This window comes from Ctenopharyngodon idella, chromosome 3 (assembly GCF_019924925.1).
Source record: "Ctenopharyngodon idella isolate HZGC_01 chromosome 3, HZGC01, whole genome shotgun sequence".
NCBI lineage: Eukaryota > Metazoa > Chordata > Actinopteri > Cypriniformes > Xenocyprididae > Ctenopharyngodon > Ctenopharyngodon idella.
Window position 1 is genome coordinate 29,771,567 of NC_067222.1, and position 22,319 is coordinate 29,793,885.

The 22,319-nt window shown below is 41.0% G+C and overlaps 1 protein-coding gene across 1 annotated transcript; it reads left to right on the forward strand.

Annotated features, from left to right (window-relative positions):
• Positions 1 to 557: 557 nt before the first annotated feature.
• On the forward strand, positions 558 to 22,150 carry prr12b (proline rich 12b). The gene is made up of 16 exons (XM_051885479.1): positions 558 to 872; positions 6,976 to 7,130; positions 7,372 to 7,533; positions 7,677 to 12,169; positions 12,320 to 12,538; positions 13,308 to 13,382; positions 14,000 to 14,798; positions 14,868 to 15,370; positions 15,954 to 16,070; positions 16,179 to 16,312; positions 16,946 to 17,619; positions 18,376 to 18,495; positions 19,162 to 19,259; positions 19,389 to 19,520; positions 20,787 to 20,882; positions 20,973 to 22,150. The coding sequence occupies exons 1-16, from the start codon at positions 790 to 792 to the stop codon at positions 21,108 to 21,110; spliced, it is 7,998 nt and encodes a 2,665-aa protein (XP_051741439.1). The 5' UTR covers positions 558 to 789; the 3' UTR covers positions 21,111 to 22,150.
• The last annotated feature ends 169 nt before the right edge of the window (positions 22,151 to 22,319 follow it).

A 22,319-nucleotide genomic window follows, 5' to 3' on the forward strand; every position in this document is an offset into this window, starting at 1 on the left:
GATATGTTTATGTGTGTGCGCGCGCGAGATGGTTAGTTCACTCTTGAAAATGGCGTCTTCTTGCCTAAATACCTGAAAATAGCGATTTTAATACCGGACAACTGTAGCTTTTATGTGAGGTTTGAAAGCACTGCACTAGCCCCTCGTATATTTCTTAGACATTTTGCGGATTTAAATGAACCTAGTCACAACAAGCCACTTTGTTTGAGCTCCATCCCGTGTATTTATCCATGATGTAAATATTTGGGGCGCAACAGCTGAATAAAAACACGCTCTCGGTAGACTACTATTTATAGAGACCTAGTATCTCACCTTTTGTGGCAATGCAGTACACGTACAACTAAGAGGAAACAGGGTACAATCAGCACGTGTCGCATGTCTCGTGGGTGTAACGAGCAATGGCATCAGAATTCGACATGCAGAGCATCAGCCGCGTTTCTGTTTCTGCTACGAAGGACAATAGGCATCGAGATATATAAGAGGGCAAAAGAGGGGAGGGGAGGAAGAAACCGGATTTTTTGTGGTGGCGGTGGTTGGTGTAATACTTCACCCCCCTCCCCGCCTCCCCTCTGTATCCTCCATCTCCCCCTCCTCCTTCTCCTCCCTCCATTCCTCTCCCCCTCTGTGCTGGTCCTATTCTTGAGGACTTGCTTGTGAAACAGGAGAGATAAACAGACATTGAGCGCAGAGGAAAGGACACGGGGAGAGATAGTGTGTTAGAATTTAGGAAATACCTCCCTCCCCTTCCCCCTGTCTATCTCTCCATCTTCATCCCTTGTCTCTTCTTTAATGGATAGAAATTATCCTGGCACAGGATTCGGTGATCTGGGCGCTGGAACGGGATGGAGTTACGAGAGATCGGCGAAGGCAAGGTAAGGCGCCCGTGCAAGTACACTTCCATGCACTGGATGCATAAATATGCTTAGCTGGCTGTAACAATGCCCACGCCGACGGACGGACGCAATGCATGTTCCCACTCTCGCTCCCAGTGCTGTGTTCATTCACTTACATGCATTATATTGTCGCTGGGTCCACGTACAGCCATCAGTATTGTCATTTCTGAGGGAGGAGGGGGTGTCTTGAAAATGCAAGGAATGCGATTGAGAGTTAATGCGTGATACGGAAGGTAGACTGAGACAGAAAAGGGGGAGAGGGGCGAAAAGAGGGGGGATGGGATGATGTTGCTAGCTAGCTTGCTAGCGTATTATCAAAAATGAAAAATCAAGCCTTCTGCCTTGGAGGCGCACCAAACCGGACATTGCATGCCGTACCGAGATACACGCTAATTCAGCGTAGTGAGTAATGCGTGGCACAATATGCACGTTGACAGCGTTATTTTGGAGGCGACCAATTACAAGCAATCACATATATTTGGGGATGAAATGGTTGCTAGCTACTGTATGCAGCGTATCTCTGTAGCTAGCGTATTTGTCTGTAAAATTAAGAGGGGTATATTCGCGTAAAATATATTTTGTTTAACAGGTTAAAAAAAAACGGATAAAGATTTAACTGAACATTAAATTACTCAAAGTTCCTTACAGTTAACGTATTATTCAGATACACATGTCACAACACTGACTGTATCTATATTAAACGCTCTATGAACAACCACGGCTACTAACTCATTTGTTTACTACTTTCCGAGATTGCATAATATATATATATATATATTAAACAAACTTTGCATAGCCTGTTTACTATCGTTATTATCTAACGGAAAAATACCATCTCTGTTGTTGAGGATACTGTCGTTTTAGTAGTCACTTGGCAACGTACCAAAATTGTGTAGTGTTCCTCAGAGAAATTACAGCGTGACCGACCGAGACGTGCACACTGTAAACATAAACGTAAGACGCACTGCAAACGTATTTGCAGCTATAAAGGTTTTACAAACAGAATGTGTGACTTAAACTTAATGTATGAGATATATATGTATTTAAATATCCATAGCAAAGCGGACTGGAGGAAACTGTTGAATAAAATTACCTGACAAGGTATAGTTTTACATTTTGACTAGCTATTAAATCTCTGCAGTAAAAATAGGCTTGCTCATAAGGGTTGACACTTTTTAGGAAGTGCTGTATTATAATATTAAAATACTAATGATATTGTCGGGACTATTACAGTGTCGTGCTCTCGCTGTTTTAGTTACGTTCAGCCACTATTTTCGCGGCCTACTTACAGTTCAAAGGCGCCCGGCTACGTACGTTATCAGTCGCCGTGACAACCAAATCAATCTTAGCAGCTTACAGAGCGCGCATGCAATCATTCTTGGTGGCGTTACTGTCTCGCGATGCGTGTATGGAGTCAGTCCTACACTTGGGTGCACACCTAAGGCATACTTTGTTATATGGGCACGCCAAGTGAAATATTAAGAAATTTGAATTATTTATGATAATCTTGGTGTATTCTGTGATTCAGTAGAATCTGTGCTGGCTTTAAAGACTATATAAACATTCATCATTGTAGGTTGTATTTCATTTTTTTTTTTTTTTTAATTTATACAGATGCAATCAAATTCTGATGACTTTTTGTTGTTTATGTCATAATGTGTCAGGAAGTCTCATCATTTGTACATTGTGTAACATTCGGAGTGGGTCCTTTTTCTTACATGACAGGGCAACAATAGGGCTATTCTTATGGGCAATCATCCCGAGATGTACCGAAACCCCTTGTATGTGTATGTATGAGGAATTCCATTCAGACTAAGATCACACATGCCGTGTTGTGGTTTGAGTTTTTGTAACAGTAGCATCCCCCAGACTGCATCCCAGTATCCCCGGCTGACTCTTAGTCCTTGCAGTTCTGAAATGGAATTTCTCTATTTTATGTTGTATTCTTTAATATTGTGTTTCAGACTCAAGAGCATCTCTGTAGACTCATAGGCAGATTGATGGAATCCAAAATCTTAATGAGTTCAGGCTTATGATGATGGACAAGCCTCAGTAGTGCTGCTGCAGCAGAGGCTGAAAGCATCTGCTGGATAAAATGAAATGAAATGAAATGCTTTCCACCCAATATTCTCTCTTCTAGTTTTCCAAAAATTACTTCTGCTTTTGAATGAATATTAGATAGTAAGAACGCCGCTTTAGGTCATTGGAAGCATAGCCATTATGCAATGATGAAACACCAAGAAGTGTTAAATTAGCATAAAATGAAACAAAATGACACTGGGGTCTGTGTAGGACACCACATTTGGAAATATTGATTATTGTAATAAGAAATGTTGTTGCGTGTGTTAATATTAAATGAGAATAAACCGATAAAATTCTAGCACTGTTGCCTGATGGGACTTTTGCACATTGCATCTTGGTTATGAAGCAAACAAAGGCATACTACTCCATGATGGCAAGGTTCACCAGGCCCTCTGTCCTCTTTTGGGCTGTGTACATCCACCACACACCTCTGCATGGGCCTAATGGAGATTAATGGCCATGACTGAGTTCCCCATCAGGCTGCAAACATTTTGCACCTGTTGGGGGGACTGTGTTGAATTAGTGCGTATGTAATTAGGAGCAGTCTTGTACAGTGGATTCAATCAAGCTTTCTAATTTAACCCTTCCTTTTGTTTTTTTCTCTTGTTCCTTCCATTATGTATTTATTTTTGATGTTTCCTCTTTCCCTGTTATTCTTTTTCCCTCCATTGTCAAATATGCTTAATCAGCTCAAGAACAGGCGCAGTAGCAGGAGGTGAGAGGTTTAACAGGATGAATTGATTGACTGAAGGTGTAAGCCAGCGTGATGAAAAAAAGTGAGAGAGGAGAGATTGAGAGGATGAAATTATTGTATCTAGAGTATTTGTAGTGTGGTCCAAGTGTATACAAATAACATTTTTATATCACTAAATATCATAATGTTAAAACAAAGAAAATGTATGATTTGTCACTTTTTCGAGGTCACTAATTAAAAAGCAAATTTGTGACATTGGCTGTGGGAACGGTATAAATATTTCCTGTATCATGGATCATCAGGTTTTGCACAAACTTTTGCTCAATCCTGTTGTCATTAAAGTCGACATGAAACCGAAACTGGCTTTTTTCCCTGTTGTGATATATATGTGTTGGGCGGGACTTTGTTTTGTCCATCAATAATTGATTGGATTTTTGTATTGTGGGTGACTGGTTGCTGGAGGTAGGAATTATTGCCCAGCCCTCACGCCGGTGTACATGTCATCAAAAAAGATGTTGTTGCGAGGGGAAGTTCATGTTTTAGATGAAAGATTATGAGGACACATGAATTAATAATAATAATAATAATAATAGGATAAATAATTTATATTAAACCTGGCAATATTCCATAGAAAAATAAAAATGGTTTAAAGTCACCATTATAAATAAAATATGACAAAGCAAATAAGAAATTCTGCATGTTCTTTTAACTTCTCACTAATTGTAATGCTGATTATGTAATTTGTAATAAAAGTATTTAATTCAAAAAGCAAAATAGGTACACTAAGTTGTGCTTCAATTTACCTAATTCTTCTGAAGTTCATCATCTGTTCCCTGATCGTCTCTGAGCTGCCTCTTTGGGATTAAGAGCCAATTATTTTCTAATTCTTGGTCGCATTACCTACAAGTGAAACTGCTTCATTTGGTTGCACATAATATTTTTTTAATGTACATGGATGCTCACATTTGAAGAGAGAGTACTGATGCTATGATGCATTAATATTTAAGATAAGGCATTCAGTTGCAGGAGAAACATCTGCCTGTCAGGGCTCATCATATGTTTGTGTTTTTTTTAAATAAAGATTGTTCATATCCAGTTCATAACTTGAATGTATTTCTAACAAAGTTCTTTTTGCTGGTACGTGTCACTTTAGCATGGTACTTTGACTTTTTTTTAAACAGTGACTCAGCTTATCTACAATGCTTGCCTTGTTCTGCATAACCTGAAAAGAATCCACAAAAGTCACTTTTGTCACAGCACTGTATATTATGTATTATGCCAGAGGTGCAATCACTGAAGCATTTGGCAGCAAGGACATGTGCTCTTACTCATACATTTAAATGTTTAACCCAGTTCATTAGAGCTTTTATCCAGTTAATTACACAAGTCTTGTGCCTTCTAAGATGAGGGTGTTTTTAAAAGAGATGGACATGCTCCCAGATGGAACCCCCTCAGGATGGACATCAGTTGTCTTTGTCACATTTATTAAGGTCTTTTGGGAGACGCATGTATTGCAGTGACTATATTGAGCCCAGGAGTCTATTTAATGGAGAATGACGATATAAATCTATTCTTGCATCCTATCTGGACTGAATTGTGAAGTATTTAATGAGAGACTGTGCATATAGATTGTACAGATTTATTTAGGTAATTCTTGAATGGTACACTAGAAGATTTGAATAAGGTCTTTCTTTAATAGGATTTAAAATAGATTTTCTGGTCCACTCCACCGCTTCTGTTGAATGACACCCACCCCCTCACCACGCGCTCACTCAGTATGTGGTGTCTGTGGCTTCCCACTCTGGTCTCAAAGTGAGAGGGATCTAGACTAACTGAGCTGTACTCACACTAAGAGCCTGTTGAGGATGGAGGGGAGGGGGTTACCAAGGCAATTCAGTCAGTGGAGAGCTTTTATCAATGAGCGCTCTGTGTCTTACCTCAGCAACATCCTAACCGCCATTGTCAACTGAACTGGCCACTCTCTATGAAAGAGAACAACAGAGACAGTCTGCAAAGACTGCAAAAGACAGTTGATTGGCTGGCAACAGGCAGAGTGGCCAATCAGAATTCTGAGCTGCACATCGTGAAGCATAGCAGTGGTAAATGTGAGACAAGGTACAAAAAATGATTTAGAAAATGAATCTGATTTTGTTTTGTATTTCAAGACTTTGGCATACAAGGCATATTGATGAGTCAGCATATTTGCCTAATTTGTAGAGTAAACAATGTTGATAAAACTAATGTTTTATATGGTGTGATCATTGTTGTAGATAGTTTGGCAAAATCAGATCCTGAAAGCTTTTAGGGAAAGGAGGATATGGAAGTGAGTAGGCTGATTAAAGCGCTAATCTTTGTGTGTGGCTATAGTGTGAAAGGGATAATGCCAAGCTGGGTCAACTGATACTCTATACGGAGATTTAGTATGAGTCTAGAGACCAACAGACTTATTCACTGCCTGAAGAGAGGGAGAACAGTAAAATCTGTCCCCACAGCAGATTTTTGATACAATACAGTAAATTATTGTTTGGTTAGTTCTCCAAAATCACATTTAAATGAAGAAAACATGAGTGGTTGATGTTTGATCAAGTTAGAAAAAGAATGCAGCAAAGAAAAAAAAAGCAACATCATTGATAGATTGTACATTAATTTGGCTAATTAGAGAATTAAATAATTAGTGATTATTTAATTAGATAAAGTTTAGTACAGTTTAATAATTAAACCCTTTATTTTATAATGTATTAAATGAAGAATGTTTTTTGTTTTTTAACCAAATAAATGACATTTGCAAAAAAAAAAAAAATCCATGTACTTCCATGTTTTCTCTGCATCTTTATCTTTATTATATCTGTTTAATAATGGAGAGACTGAACATGTGTATGATTAATAATATAGAGTTATTGCAAAATTAATAGTAAAATAATACTTTATTGTTATGCAAAATTATGAATATGAATGTTTGTATAATTTTACCATAGAAATTACCTTTTATTTTTTTTCTTAAGTTAATTCTATTCAATTTGATTGCTTTATTCAATAATTAGACCATATGAGTGTTACAATGTTCAATTTAAAATTCTAAATTATTTTTTGGGGGGAAAATATAGAAATGTTCAAGCACTATAAAATTTTATTTACAGTATAAATATTTACTTTTTTGTGTATATATTATGCCCTGGACAAATAAAGGAAGAGAATGTTGTGTCAGACAAATGTCATATAATGCATAAAAATGTATGCAAACAATTGCTCTGTTATCAGTACCATTCCCTCTGTCAATTACCTCTTTTTGAATCCTCTGTTATTCAGTTTGGTTTATGGGAGCTCCAGATCCTCCCATCCAGACTCGGAACTCCTCCACCGTCAACCTTATGCCACACCCCACCCCCTACAAGGATATGCAACAAATCATCATCCAGGAACTTCTGGACAGGGCGGGGCATGGGGTGCAGGAAGGAGCTTAGGTAAGGTCTAGGAAATTGTGAAGTTAATTACTGGAAAACTTGTGTAGTTCGATCCAGCTTGTTTGAGTACAATGAGGACACCTAATAAAAACATATTTTCTCAAAAATTGCTTTGATTTAAAACCATAATGACCTCTGCACAGTACTCTAGTTCATTCTTTTCCTTGATATTGAGATGTGTAGAAAAAAAGACATCCTCTGACCAGGTGTTAGACTTTGTCTTGATAATTATCTTTTGCAGGGCTCTCGGGCTTGTTTGACACTGGGCTACATCATGCCAGTCCCTCAGGACCAGATGCTTCAGTTATGAACTTGATCTCTGCTTTGGAGTCCCGAGGTGCTCAGCCACCCCCTTCTGCCTCTACCCTTCTCTCTCAATTTCGCACCCCCTCCTGGCAAACTGGTTAGTACTGTGATATATTGAATATAGAATTATCTAATTGTCAACACAGAAATATATGATTAAATAAAGATAGAGAATCCTCTTATTAACTGCTGAATCATTTTCTTTTCTTTTTCCTTTGCTTTCCCTCTCTGTTGCTGTAGCAATGCATACTCCAGCCCCTGCAGAGCTATTCATTTCTGGTGCACTACCTGGCTCTGGCTCATTTCCCTCCTCCTCTGCTCTGTCGGCATATCAGCACCCTGCATCCTTCTCAGGGCGTTCCTTCCCTGGAGTTACCCCATCATTATCTCTGCAGGACACACCTACCTTCAGTCCTACTTCCAACGGTCTCCTGTCACCCCATGATCCTTTGCTGCACATTAAAACTCCCTCTCAGTCAAGTCTTGGCTTTGACCGTCTTCTGTCTTCACAGAGTGGGACTGCTTCATATAGAGGTTCACAAGAGCCCACTAGTGCTCCTCCACCACAAGCACCTGCATCCTCTTCAACACGCCACTTACCACCTCAGTTTAACCTGCTGTCCTCACAGCTGCAGGATCAGTCCTCTCAGCTCTACAATTCCTCTGTATTTTCTTCTGCACCTCCTCAACCGCCACAGTCCCAAGAAAGAGCCATCCCCAGGCAAGACAGTGTAATTAAGCACTACCAGAGACCTTCTCCTGGACAGTCTCAACTTTCCTCTTCCACACCTCATCCCCTACATCACTATCTTAGTTGTGGTGCTACAGGATACCAGCAGATACCCCATCATCGGCATGGCTCCTCCATAAACTGTAGTCCACTGGGTGAGCAGAGTCCATCATCTGACCCCAAACCCTCTCCCCGATCAGAGCAAGTTTACCGTCCTATCATCCAGCCCCCTTACACCTCCTCCTCAGTCTCCTCCTCAGCTGGCTCGGGTGGTGGTATTGGGAAAACGGGAAAGAGTTCTAGCTCAAGTAGTGGCTACTCTTCCTCTGGCTCTTCCTCATCTCGAACCCCTCACACTCCTCCTTCCGCTTCTTCCACCTCCTCTTCTTCCTCCTCTGCTTCTAATCCTAATGTCTCATCCAGCACCCCCGCTGCACCCTCAAGGCAGCAACCACCACCTCAGTCAGCACCGCAACCCCCACCACCTCCACCTCCCACAGTGTCATCCTCTGCAACACAGCAGCAGCCACCCAAACCTTGCCTGTCCACGTATGGCTCTCCTGTTGCTCCTGTCAAACCAACTGCTGGCCTTCCTGGACAAACCCCACCACAACAACAGTCATATTCACCAAGCCAGCCACCCCCCTCTCACTTGCCCCAGCCATATGGGGGATTCAGTTCTCCGCAGGCCCAGGATCTTGGTTCAAGCCTTGGGGGGTCAGGAAAAGCTTATGGAAGTCTAGGAGCAACTGGGCGTTCATTTTCAGCTGAGGTGGTCTATGGCTCTGATTCAGGATATGGTTCTTTGCCACCATCTCTCGGAGGGGCAGGAAGTCCTTCACTGGGCTATGGTGGTACAGGACATTCTCCTGCCCTAATGGTGTCTGGAGGTGGTACTGGTACAACAAGCAGTACCACTGGATCAGGAGCAGGTAGTTCAGGAAGTGTGGGGGGTGGTTCAGGGGGTGGTAGTACTAGTGTAGCAAGTGGTGCAGGATCATACCACCTCCCAGATTCCAGCCCTTCACCCTCAAGTAATTCTGGAATAGTACGCCCAGGTCTGCACTCCCCTGCCCCAACTCGACCTGCACAATCACCTGGAGGAAATGGGGGCAACAAGTACCTATCTTCAGTTCTCTCCCCAGCATTCCTGGCTTCTCCACAAGGATACTCAGACACAAGGGTGCCACCCCAGCAAACACAGTCTTATCACGCAACACCACCAAAATCTAAGTCTGATTCTGATATGCTTGGGGTAGAAAGATCTCAAGAGGAAGACGAAGAAGATGAGGATGACTTTTTGATTCAGCACTTACTGCACTCACAGAGTCCAGCACCCAATCCCTCCCAGCATCATTCTCAACAAGCTCAGCAAGTAGCCTCCCAACAACCACAGCCCCAGACCATTTCCCAGAGTAGAGATGGAGGAAAGTCTCTCTCCACTTATGAACTGAACAAGGCATCTGAAGAACGTTACCATCTACAGAGTGTCATTCGGACCAATAATACGACAAACAATGTGGCTTCAGTTGCTGCTGGCTCTTGTGGTCCAGGCACAGGTTTAGAGAACCAGTTGGAGATGTCGCTGAAAAAGCAGCAACAGACTAAGACTGATAGAGTGCTTTCTGTAGCTGGTGCAAATGGAGGTCGAGGTGCAGTTGACTCTTTGTCACACACTCATTCCCATGGTCAACATGACTCCCTTGGTTCAGTGGTCCACTATGGCAGAGGAGACCCTTACACTCATCAAACACATCAACATCACCCTCCGCACCCATCACACTCACAACACCCTCAGCATTCGCAGCACTCTCATCCCCATTCAATGTCCCACTCACATATGGATCTTAAAAAAGCTCAGGATCCTTCAGAATTATCCTATCTTCGAAAGACTCCAGACTTGCAGCAACGACAGACCCAGTCCTCCCTTGGACTAATGGATTCTCCACCCGACCCTTCTCATCAAAACACCCAGGCTCACCTTCTGCAATCTGTCCTTTCGCATACCACTCGAAGCAAGATGGACAACCAACAGGCTCCTTCACAGCAACAACAACACCCAATGAGTCAGCAAGCCATGATTGGACCAACTGGGGGATTAGGTACTGGTGGCTCTGGAGGAGTAGACACTCAGCCACAGGCTTCTCAGCTTCAACTCCAGCTCCAGTCCCAAACTATGGAGGTACACTATGGCCGTGAGACTCAGCGAAACCAAAGCCAGTCAAGTCAGAATTCTGTTTCACCATTAGACATGCTAGAGAGATCTCTCTCCAGGACAAATAGTCGAGAAGGGACAGGGCCCTCTGATAGAGTTGGTGCAGGAGATGGGAGCACCACTGATCATCATAGACAACAGCAACAACATAGGATGTCCTCACACCATCAGTCCCACCACCCTCAACAATCATCATCAGAGCTTCATGATTTCTTGTCTGAGCCTGATTTGAGCATGTCAACCCCCTCTCATTTGCACCATATGGCCTCACACCATCCACCCCCTCATGCCCACCATCAGCCACAGACACACTCTCACCATCAACACCCTCACCAGCACCCTCACCACATGCAGCCAACTTCTGGACCTCCACAGCCCCAATCCCAGCCCAGGGAACAAGAGCCACAGCTCTCACAACCACAGCTAGATCAGCTAAAAGAGCATCAGTATGACACTGGCAGTCCTGTGGGGAAAACGGCTCAGAACCAGGGTCAGAGCCAAGAGCAGCAACAACGGTTTGTGCCACTGACATCTATTTGTTTCCCAGATTCTCTTCTCCAAGATGAGGATCGATCCTTTTTTCCAGGGATGGAGGATATGTTCTGTTCTGAGGACTACAAGGCAAGTTGTGCTGGGGGAGGTGGAAGTGCAGGACAAGGAGGTCAAGATGGTGTGCCAGAGGCACATGGAACAGTACAAGATGGAATGGATACAGTTAAAACTACAGGTGGTGGAGGAGGTGCATATGACATGATGGGTCACCATGGTGATCAGGGTTATGGGCAGTATTGTCACAGTTTGTCTGAATCTGGCAATGGTACTATGCACTTAGATCTGGACCCCTTGAAATCCCATGAACTCCCATCCACTGTAAACACAGAACAACTGGGCTTAATTCAGTCTCAGGGCCCGGGCCTTGGGATGGGTAGCACGGGACATGTGGACGGAACTGGAAACAAAATGATGGGCTCTGCTGGTGTAGGTAGTGGTCCTGGCACAGGGGGACTCACCTCACCAATCTTTTGCTCCTCTAGACCTAAAAAACTTTTGAAAACAAGCTCATTTCACCTCCTTAAACAGAGGAAAGACCCTAATGCGCAATCACAGGCAAAGAAGAACTATGCCCAAGAATATGAGTTTGAGGATGATGAGGATAAAGCAGACGTTCCAGCCGACATCCGCTTAAACAGCAGACGTCTCCCGGATTTGCTTCCTGATCTTGTTTCTAGTTGTAGAAAGTCTGGAAGTGGTTCAGGAGTTGGCAGTTTAAGCCCTTTGATGGGTGATTTAGATTTCTGTCACCCTTCAGGATACCCATCCCTTGGACCTCCTCCACAGCTGCTCCCACATGATACTCCAAAGAAAAGGGGGAGGAAACCCACCAAACCTAAACGTGAGGGTCCACCAAGACCCAGGGGTAGGCCACGTATTCGGCCTCTTCCTGAGCCTCCATATTGCAGGAACATGATGGGACCTGGTGGAGAGACTAGAAGGGGCCGTGGTCGAGGAAGAGGGCGTGGAAGGAAAGATGATCAAATGTTAGAAATGCACAGAGACATGAACAAGGGGCAGAACTACCATCAACAACCACCTCACCTCCATCATCAACCACAGTTACAACAGCACATGCACCACCATTTACAGCAACAACAGCAGCAGCACCAACCACAACATATGCACCAACAGCAGCACCTACATGTACAACAGCTTCATCATCAACAGCAACATCAACAACTTGCACAGCATCAGCCTCAGCAACAATACCAAGAACCTATCAAACCAATCAAAGTAAGTTAAGGTTTCCACCAATTTCCACCAATAAGATATAAATTACATTGGTTACAGTTTCATCAATCCATCATTCCCACAAACATAAAGTATGTATTGATTCAAGAAATAGCTTTTATGTAAAAATATAACTTAATTTTTTCTTCCCAGATTAAGCTCCCTATTCCTTCCATGCCCTCATCTGATTCCCTTCTGAGGACAGACTCCCTGTCTAGTACAGATCCAGTTTTGTCTGATGGTTCGGTAGGATCTGCACCATCTCTTGGTTTGAGTCCAGGGCCCACCACCAGTGTGGACCTAAACAGAATTGACATGAACAGAAATGATATGAACTGTGGTCAGGAAAAGATGAAGCAGAAACCCCAGGAGGTGAGTCTCAGCTTGCAAAAATGTTTAACGAATGTTGAAATTTAACAGAAAATGTTTAAATAACTCCAGATGTTCAATGTGAAATGTAGAGCAAATGGCAATTGTGTGGTTTTGCAGTTTAGTGAATTATTGCAATAACTGAATAATTTCATAATCTTTAGAAATGTCTGTTTTACATACATTTGGTGTCTTTGTGACCAAAAACATGACAAACCATGTACTAGTTCATTTTTTTTTTTTGATGTACTCAAATGATCTACAGATTTAGAGCAAAGTTTAGTGGAGGAGGTGCATTTGGAAGAGGTCAAATATTTTGTGGAAGACCTGCCAGGCCAGAGTGTTGGCAGCTGTGATAGATTAATTTTACCAAAGAAAAATGGTTTGCTAAATTTGTTCGGTTTAGTTAACACATTTTAGTTTAAAACATTTTAGAGGACTTGTAAATGATTTATCAAGCATATTTATAGTCATTGTGAACAAGCTCGTCTATGATGAGATGATCAGGAACTATATAGGTCAAATTCATAGTTTTTGTTTTGTCTTAAATGAGTAAACACCTGCTGTAATATTATAACATGATAATTCAATAATTCGCCAACATTTTACAGGCTTTATTAAATGATTTCCTTCTCCATGTGTTTAAATTGTACTTATGAAATATCCTCTGTTGACTCAGTAACAGGTAGCCTCAGGGAAGAAAGGCCAGTCTAGAGTGTTATGTGAATTTTCTTCACATCTGTATATACGTTTATGTTTTATTTATCTGCAGATGTCATGGGAGGGAGACATGGATGACCAAATGACCCCAGAGGCCTGGGCCACCATGCAGAAGCTCTCTGGCTCAGTAAGAATTTCATTAATTTTTATTCTTTATCCAATTTTTAAGGTGTAATTCTGACAGAAGACAGCAAATCACTCATAATTTTACCAAATGACACATTACTAAATTATACATAAAATTTGTTTGGATTTCTTTAACCTCATTTATTTTACCGAGGAAGCATTGTTCTCAGTGTATTCACTTTGCCACTAGAGGGAGCAGAGTACATAAACTAAGATGATTGGCAGGCCACTCTGATGACCGAGTTCTTAAAAAATGCAATAAAAGAAAAGGAAAGCGCTGTTGCTAGGGTGGCTGTTGCTAAGGTTACTGATTCATATGACGGTAGGGTCTCCAGATTCCTCTTCATCATCAACCACCCTGCTGTTCAGTAAGGTGTTTTACCTCCCTCTAGACCTAATGTAAGAGAGTGGGACTACACTGATTTTATAAAGTAAAGATGTAAATCAAAAAAGTATGTTTTATTACTATTTATATGTACGATTTTTTCTGGTTGTATATATATTTTTCTTGCCCCTTTTTTGTATTTTTGCCTTCTGCTACATTTCCATGCCATTTGTCTCTTATTTTTTACATTTTGCCATCTACCCCTTTAATTTCTCTGCATCTCTTGCTCTCAGACGGAGGAGAAATCTTCAGAGCTGAAGTCTGGTTTCATAACTTCCTTTCTGGATTTCTTGAAAACGGGGAAGAAGCAGCCAGGCACTGAAGATCCACCTGGGCCCCTCCCTGTGGACGGGTGCACTTCCACTGATTCATCTTCAGTAAAGGGAGGTATTCGCCCATTATCCCCACAACCACCTCCTCCTCCACCTCCGCCCTTTGGAGAGAATGAGGGTGATGGAAGCCTGGGTCTCAGTAACTGTCCATCCCCCTGTAAAAGACTTGACGAGGAGCTCAAGAGGAATCTGGAAACTCTACCGTCATTCTCCTCTGATGAGGAAGACTCTGTTAGTAAGAACCAGGACTTGCAGAAGAGCATCTCATCAGCCATTTCTGCCCTCTATGATACGCCCCACAGCCTTGCTGCCGTTCCACCTCCTCCTACACCATCGCCGCCCACTCCACAGACAGTATCCCTTAACACACCCCCGCCACCCCCACAATCTGAATCTGTCCCGCACATACACTCACGTGAACCTGAGACGGAGATACACGCATCACAGGAACTGGATTCACACTCACAGCCCAACCCACAGGAGGATGTACATGTTCTAGGAGAGGATGATGAACAGGAAGAACCTCTGCAGGAGATGCATGAAGAAATACAGCAGAAGGAAGACAGACAGACTGAATGTGAGGAGGAAAGAGAGGAGTTGGAAGAAGACGGAATTGAGAAAGAGGAAGTAGATCAGATAAGGACAGAGGAAAGCAAGCAGGAAGAGGAAGAAGAGCCTGAGAATGAAATGCTGGTTGATGGTGAGTATATTAACATACCTACATTCAAATATTAAAATCAATGAAATATTAATTCTTCCATTGTTTTAGGATCTCCGTCTGAGCCTCCTCCTGCACCCCCTTCTCCTCCGTCCCTTTCTCCTTCTCCCCCAACCTCCTCCTCCCCATCCCCTCTGCCACCGCCTCCTCTATCCCTCCCCTCCCCTCTTCCATCTCAAGAAGAGGAGGAGAATCTACAGCAGCAGCAGCAACAGCAACAGCCACCACTGCACAATTCCCTCCCTCCCAGCCCTTCTCCACCTGCTCTCCCCTCTCCCTCTCCACCTCCGCCTACGCTGCCCCCATCCGCTACACCCCCACCATCCCCCTCCCCACCTCCTCCCGAAGAACTGCCCCAGCCCTCCCCGGCCTCGCCCCCCACCCCCGAAGATGCCCCAACGCCTCAGATCACTTCACTGCACCTAGCTAAGAAACAATCCAACGCGGCCATCGCGGGAGAGAGTGAGGATGATGACAGCGAGAGTGGGGGGGAGGGGATCTTCAGAGAGAGGGATGAATTTGTAGTGCGCACTGAAGATATTGGTACTCTTAAGGTAAAAATCCCCTGCTTTTTATTTTAGAAGTATTCTGTGTGTAGAATTAATATTTAGATGCGTAAAGGGATAGTCCAACCAAAAATAAAAAATTCTGTCATCATTTACTCACAGAAGAAAGAAAGCCATACAGGTTCGGAACAACATGAGGGTAAGTAAACGATAACAGAAGTTTTTTGGGTGGACTATCCCTTTAATATTTAAAGTTGCGATAAATCTGAAGTAGCGGCAGATCTTTTCTTCCATAGTTTGACATACATCCAAATGAAACTGATCATCATTTGTTGATTGGAATTCGAGATGTGGGCATTGCCCTCAAAAATGAATGCGAGTTTGCAGGAAGAATGTTGAGGGACGGGGTTTAAGCGGACTAAATGATTGGAGAAGTCTAGTATCGTTTGACTAAAAGGTCCAGTTATGTAACTTTGATTAAACATTATGACATCAAAAATATGGAAAAAATTAAATGTATGCATGGATGAATCGTTCACGATAAGATCTATAACAAATAGATAGGGTAAATTTTCATTTCATGCTGACTTTAATGCTTAATTAGATTCTCAATTCTCTTGGGTTTTCTCAGCTAGCGCTGCAGACTGGACGAGAGCCTCCTCCAATCTGGAGGGTCCAAAAAGCTCTGCTTCAGAAGTTTGCTCCTGAAATCAAAGATGGACAGCGACAGTTTTGTGCTACCAGTAATGTGAGTGTCTTTTTGTATTTGATAAGCATTAATAGCATGCATTTGATGGCTTGCATGAAAATGTAATACTACACCACCACCGTAAACTCCTCTGTTACTCTTTGACAGTATTTGGGCTACTTTGGAGATGCAAAGATGCGTTATCAGCGCTTATATGTCAAATTCTTGGAGAATGTGAATAAAAAGGATTATGTCCGAGTGTGCTCGCGGAAACCCTGGCATCGGCCCAGTCTCACACTGAGGTAATTTCACCCTAAATGACCTTCTGAAGCTATTTTGGTCCTGTTATATATATCAGTAAATACAGTAGTTACTGTCATTTAAAGAGTTGTCATGATTTACTCACCTTCATGGCGTTCAAAACCTGAATGTTTTTTTTTTTAAAGAATCTTCACATTTTCATTTGATAACAGTTTACAGTGGTGCCATGTAAATTTTTTTTTTTTTAAAAAGCAACATACATGTAGTTCACCTGACTCATGCACCATATTCCAAGTCATCTGAAGTAATGCTTTAGGTTTGTGTGCTAAACCAGCAAAATTTAAATATTCATTGATAATCTTCTCACTGCCGCAGCTCACAGGTCAAATATGGTGACTGTGGCACAGATTTTATGACATTTGATCATGAGACACGAAAGAACTAATGAAATTGACATCCAAGCTGCATGATAAGCTTGAAGCTTGAGAGATATTCTTCACTTTTTCATTTTATGGGAAGAATTTTTTTTTTATTTCACATAAAAAACAGTATACAGGTTTGAAATGACATGAGCGCGAGTAAATAACAGAATTTTCATTTCAGGTGAATTGTCAATTTAGTCAGTATATTATCATTATAACATTACTAAGATGAATGTCTCTTCTTCCCACCAGGCGCCAGTCTCTCCCTAAGCCGCAACCTGTACATAGCCTGACTCCACCTCGCATGGAACGAGAGGATAGAGAAAAAGAGAGAGAGAGGCAACGGGAAAAAAAGCAACGAGAGCAAAGAGAAAAAGAGAAGGAGAGAGAACGAGAAAAGGAAAGGGAGCGAGAACGAGAGAGGGAGCAGATCGAGAAATCTAGGAGAGAAAAAGAGAAGGAGAGGGAGAGAGAACTTGAAAAGCAAAAAGAGAGGGAGAAACAAAAAGAAAGAGAAAAAGAGAGACAAAAAGAAAGGGAAAGAGAGAAGGAAATGGAAAAACAAGAGAGAGAAAGGGAAAAGGAAAAACAAAAGGAGAAGGAGAGAGAGAAGGAAAGGGAGAGACAAAGAGAAAAAGAGAAGGAAAGGGAAAAACAAGAGAAGGAGAGGGAGAAAGAGAGAGAAAAGGAAAAGAAGCTCCAAGAGCGACAAACTCAAGAGAAGCTGGAGAGGAGAACAGCAGTTGTGGAACGCGGGAGGGTCAAAGAGGAGAAGAGGGTTGCAGAGAAGAGGGTTGACAGGACAAGGAACAGGCCTGTGAAAGTGAAGGCAGAACCTCCACCTAAAAAGAGGAAGAAGTGGCTTAAAGAAATGCCTTCTTCCTCTGATTCAGACTCTTCGCCTGACCCGCCCAGTGAGGATGAAGGTGTGTATGGGTTTGTTATGAGTGTGCAATTTACTGTGTGTGTCCGTTTGTGTGGTTTTGCAGAACTATGCAAAGCTATAGCAGCAGATTCCTTCACTGTAACTGTATTATACACTACAGGTCAAACGTTTGGAGATGGTAAGTTTTTTTTTTTGGAATGTTTTTTGAAAAAAAAAAAAGTTCTCTAATGCTCACCAAGGCTGCATTTATTTGACTAAAAATACAGTAAAAACAGTAATATGACATGGGAAATATAGTCCAGGTCAAAGCTGAATTTTCAGTATCATTACTTCAGTCTTCAGTGTCACATGATCCTTCAGAAACCATTCTAATATGATGATTTGCTGATATTATCAGTGTTGAACAGTTGTGCTACTTAATATTTTGTGGAAACCATAATAATTTTTTTCAGGGTTTCTTTGATGAAAAGAACAATACATTACATTGCTTTTATCCAAAGCAATTACATTCAGGGTACACTTTATTTATGTCTGTTCTGTTTTCCTTGACCCATGACCTTGCCATTGATAGTGCCATGCTCTACTGATATTAGCTAGTTATTTGTCACTTTAAAAAAACTGAATACATTCTTGCTGAATAGAAATATTAATTTATTTTTTGAAAAGCAAATGAAATCTTACTGACGGTCCCCTACAAGGATAGTAAACCAGATGTGCGTGTGTGTGAGAACTTTCAGGTGATGGTCTTCGTTTTTTGTTTTTTTTCACTTGTTTTTCACATCTGTTCCATCCTCAGTATCCACACGCAGTGGGATAAACAGTCGGGCCATGAGAGAGATGTTCCGCAGTTATGTAGAGATGCTGGTCAGCACTGCTCTGGACCCTGACATGATCCAAGCTCTGGAGGACACCAATGGTGAGCACACGTCCTTTGGTTAAATATAAAGTGCATGTGTGGAGGATTGGGTTGGGTGATTAAGTGAAAGAAGGATAGAAAAAAATAATGAAAGAGGAGGTTAATAAAGCAAGGGAGGTTAAGAGAGAGGACAATGAGGCGAGACTGGAAGAATAATGACAAGGAAAAGATGCAGAGAAAAAAGGAAAGATACAGTGACTAATGAAGGCTGTTCATTTAAGTTTCATTACACAAGTGTTTAAATGTTTATTATTGCTTATTTACGTGGTAATGCAGTTGATGTCATCTTTCCAGGCCTGAGCACAAAAATATCTGATAAAATTAACATATTGTATCATGGATTAAACCTGTGCCTATACAAAAACAGCAGTTCAAACACTAGCTTTATTTATTTTATTTTTGTGAAAAATTAATTTATCGCATCCTAGCTGAATAAAAGTAATCTAAAGTGTCAGTAAAAAAAAAAAAATCTATAATGTTACAAAAGATTTCTATTTCATGCTGTTATTTTGAACTGTCTTTACATCCATCAAAGAATCCTGAAAAAATGTATCAGTTTCCACAAAAATATTAAGTAGCACATGTGTTTTCGATGTTGATAATAAGGCAGCCTTGGTGAGCATAAGAGACTTATTTCAAATATATATACATCTCTTTTGTCCTTAGATGAGCTTTATCTCCCACCCATGAGGAAGATTGACAGTATCCTCAACGAACAGAAACGAAGGCTGTTGAGGAGGGTCAACATGAGTGTCCAACATCAGGTGACACTGCCTTTCAGTGATACTCAAATGTTATTCCTCTGAGTACTCAAGACCCCTTGATTTGTGTTTTCTGAGGAACATGTCTGGCAGTCTCTCACTCCCCATCCTTTCCCGTTCTGTCTCATGTAGGAGGCACTGCACATGTTCCCTCAAATGACAGCAGACTCCCTGGACTCTGGAGCGGTTAAAGTGCACCTGGGTGGTGAGAGTTACAACCGCAAAACCCTAAACAGAGTCAAAAGGAGCCTTCCTAAGCAGCAGGCATGTTGATTCTTTCATACTTGCATAATTAAGCTGTTCAGTAAGCAACCCCAAGAAGTATTCAGGCACTTCAGCTACTTAAAAAAATATATATAAATGTGGTTGCATTATAGGGGTGTACTGATACTGATGATATGGATTGATGCATCGGTCAAATGACTAATGATATAATATATAGATGCAATGCAGAAAAAATATATACATATTTTTATAAATTTATCAAATATACTTGAAGCCTTGTTTGACTATATTATAAATAGCAAACGGACATCAAATGTTTGATGTTTTAACAAGAGATTAATTGAATTTTCATGCTATATTTCAGTTGCATTTTTGGTTGATAAAAGTCATACCTCCACTAAAATCACCTGGGGGATTTGATTAAATGTGACCCTGGACCACAAAAACAATCATAAGGGTCAATTTTTTTGAACTTGAGATTTATACATCATCTGAAAGAATGAATAAGCTTTCCATTAATGAATGGTTTGTTAGGATAGGACAATATTTGGCCGAGATACAACTATTTGAAAGTCTGGAATCTGAGGGTGCAAAAAAAAAGCAAAATATTAAGAAAATCCCCTTTAAATTTGTCCAAATGAAGTCCTTAGCAATGCATATCCACTCACAAAAATACATTTTTGATGTATTTACAGTAGATATACAAAATATCTTCATGGAACATGATCTTTACTTAATATCCTAATGATTTTTGGCTTAAAAGAAAAATCAATAATTTTGTCCCAAACAATGTATTGTTGGCTATTGCTACAAATATACCCGTGCAACTTATGACTGGTTTTGTGGTCCAGGGTCACAAATATAATTGCAAAAGAGGCATAATTTGTTTTTAGATGCCAGTTGCTTTGATGTTTTGTTGTATATTGTGAAGAAATGTATATGTCAATGTGGCTTAAAGGGACAATTCACTCAAAAAATGTATTCACAGTAAGGTCGTTGCAAACCTTTAAATCTTTTGTGAAACACAAGAGAAGATATTTTGAAGAATGCTTTAAGTGTTTTCATCCAATGAAGGTCAATGGGATATAAATACAACACTTTCATTTTATGGACAAAAACATCATCTTTTGTTTTGCACATATGAAATAAAGTCATACAGGTTTGGAACAACAAAGTAAAGTAAATTCATTGGTGAACTGTCCCTTTAAGTGTCCAAAAACTTTTTGTATTGTAATAATGGATCTTTCATGAAGTCTCAAGAGCTCTCTTTCTTTGCTTGTAACCCCATCTCTATCTCCTTGACAGGACCTGAAACTGCCGACAGAGACTTGTCGAATATACAGTCTCTATCACTCTCTCCATCACTACAAATATCACACCTTTCTGCACTGTAAAAAGGAGGTATGAGGAATATGAGCTTATTTGAGAAATGCATCATTGTGTCCGTGTATTAGCTCGTAAGAACCCTCTTCTCTCATTCTCCCTCTTCAGACGGACAGTATAGAACAGGCAGCTGAGGAGGATCCAGGTCAGGAGGAGGTGGTTCAGCAGTGCATGGCCAACCAGGGCTGGCTAGAGACTCTGTTCAATTCCTTCATTGAACTGCTGAGGCTCAGCAACAAGGCTTAAGATTCAGCTTTCGACGTTCCAAGTGCGTCCTATTTGGAGACGGGAGAAACTCCTCTCTCTTAAACGAAACCGGTGCACCTCCAGGTTGCAGGAAAATGAGATTTTCCTTTGCAGAATGCGTAAGAGCCAGTGGCGGTTTAGGCTGTTGCATTTTAACATAAAAATGTTTTTGTAAAGCTTTCATTCCTCTCTCTTTCATTATGTGTCAGCTCCCTGCGACGGGAGCCACAGGGAGACGGTATGAAAAAAAAAAAAAAAGAGCGAGTGAGCGAGAATGTGTAAAGACAGTTGTCTGCACAGAGACGAATAAAGATAGTGCCAAAGGGAACAGGGTTGAAAACCTCACTGGTCAGCAGTGTTTTGGCAGAGGTGAGCTTTGAATGCTATGTTCCATGCATACTCTTATATATAAATATGTATTATGAACAATTATGATTTGTATTATTTATACATGGACATTTATACATGGTTACCTCCCAAAGCTGGGACAGTTTGCGGTTATTATTTTGAATAATAATGCTTATGTTTTATGAGGGTGTACATGAAATGGACCACCCATAACCCCCTATTCTCCTGTCCCCTAAGCTGAAGGACAAGGCGGACAGGATGTGGACAAAAGAGCGGGGACAAAGCAGTGTGTAGTTCCTTTTTTTCTTTTTTTTTTGGTAAAAAAAAAAATAGAGCAAAAGAAAAATGTATTTAAAATAAAAAACCGTGTTCTTTCTGTTTGTTCTTTAAAAGAAAATGAGGAAAAAGAGGTGTATTTGTTCGTTTTCTCAAAGAAAACATGACGGTGCAGAGGGATGTAATAGTTTTTAAAGTGTGCGAAATGTCTGTGTTTACCGTTTGTTTTTTTTATCTGTTGGTTGTTTACTATGATAATTATAATTGTTATTATTATTGTTATTTTGGAGGTTTGCTTATTTCTCTCTTCTGTAAATACTGTACAGTTGCTTCGGGCTCTCTCTCTTTACCTGTCCCTCATCTGTAAATGAATCCTCCTGTATTTGACAAACGCAAATAAAAGAAAAGAAAAATGAGTTTATGAAAATGATGCATTTTCACACCAGACTGCTTTGGGGTTTTTTATTTAATTAAATTAGTTTTACTCCTAAAATACCAGCTGGTATTTTGCATTTTATATGGGTAGGAATGAGATGGGAAATACATTGAAAAATCAAGCAATACAGCCAAACAACCTGCTCTAAA

Excerpts from the sequence above, each read along its gene's own strand:
- prr12b (XM_051885479.1), top strand. The coding sequence starts at position 790 with ATGGATAGAAATTATCCTGGCACAGGATTCGGTGATCTGGGCGCTGGA. Across the intron at positions 873-6,975 it reads GAGAGATCGGCGAAGGCAAG|TTTGGTTTATGGGAGCTCCA; the intron begins GTAAGGCGCCCG and ends TCTGTTATTCAG. Across the intron at positions 7,534-7,676 it reads CACCCCCTCCTGGCAAACTG|CAATGCATACTCCAGCCCCT; the intron begins GTTAGTACTGTG and ends CTGTTGCTGTAG.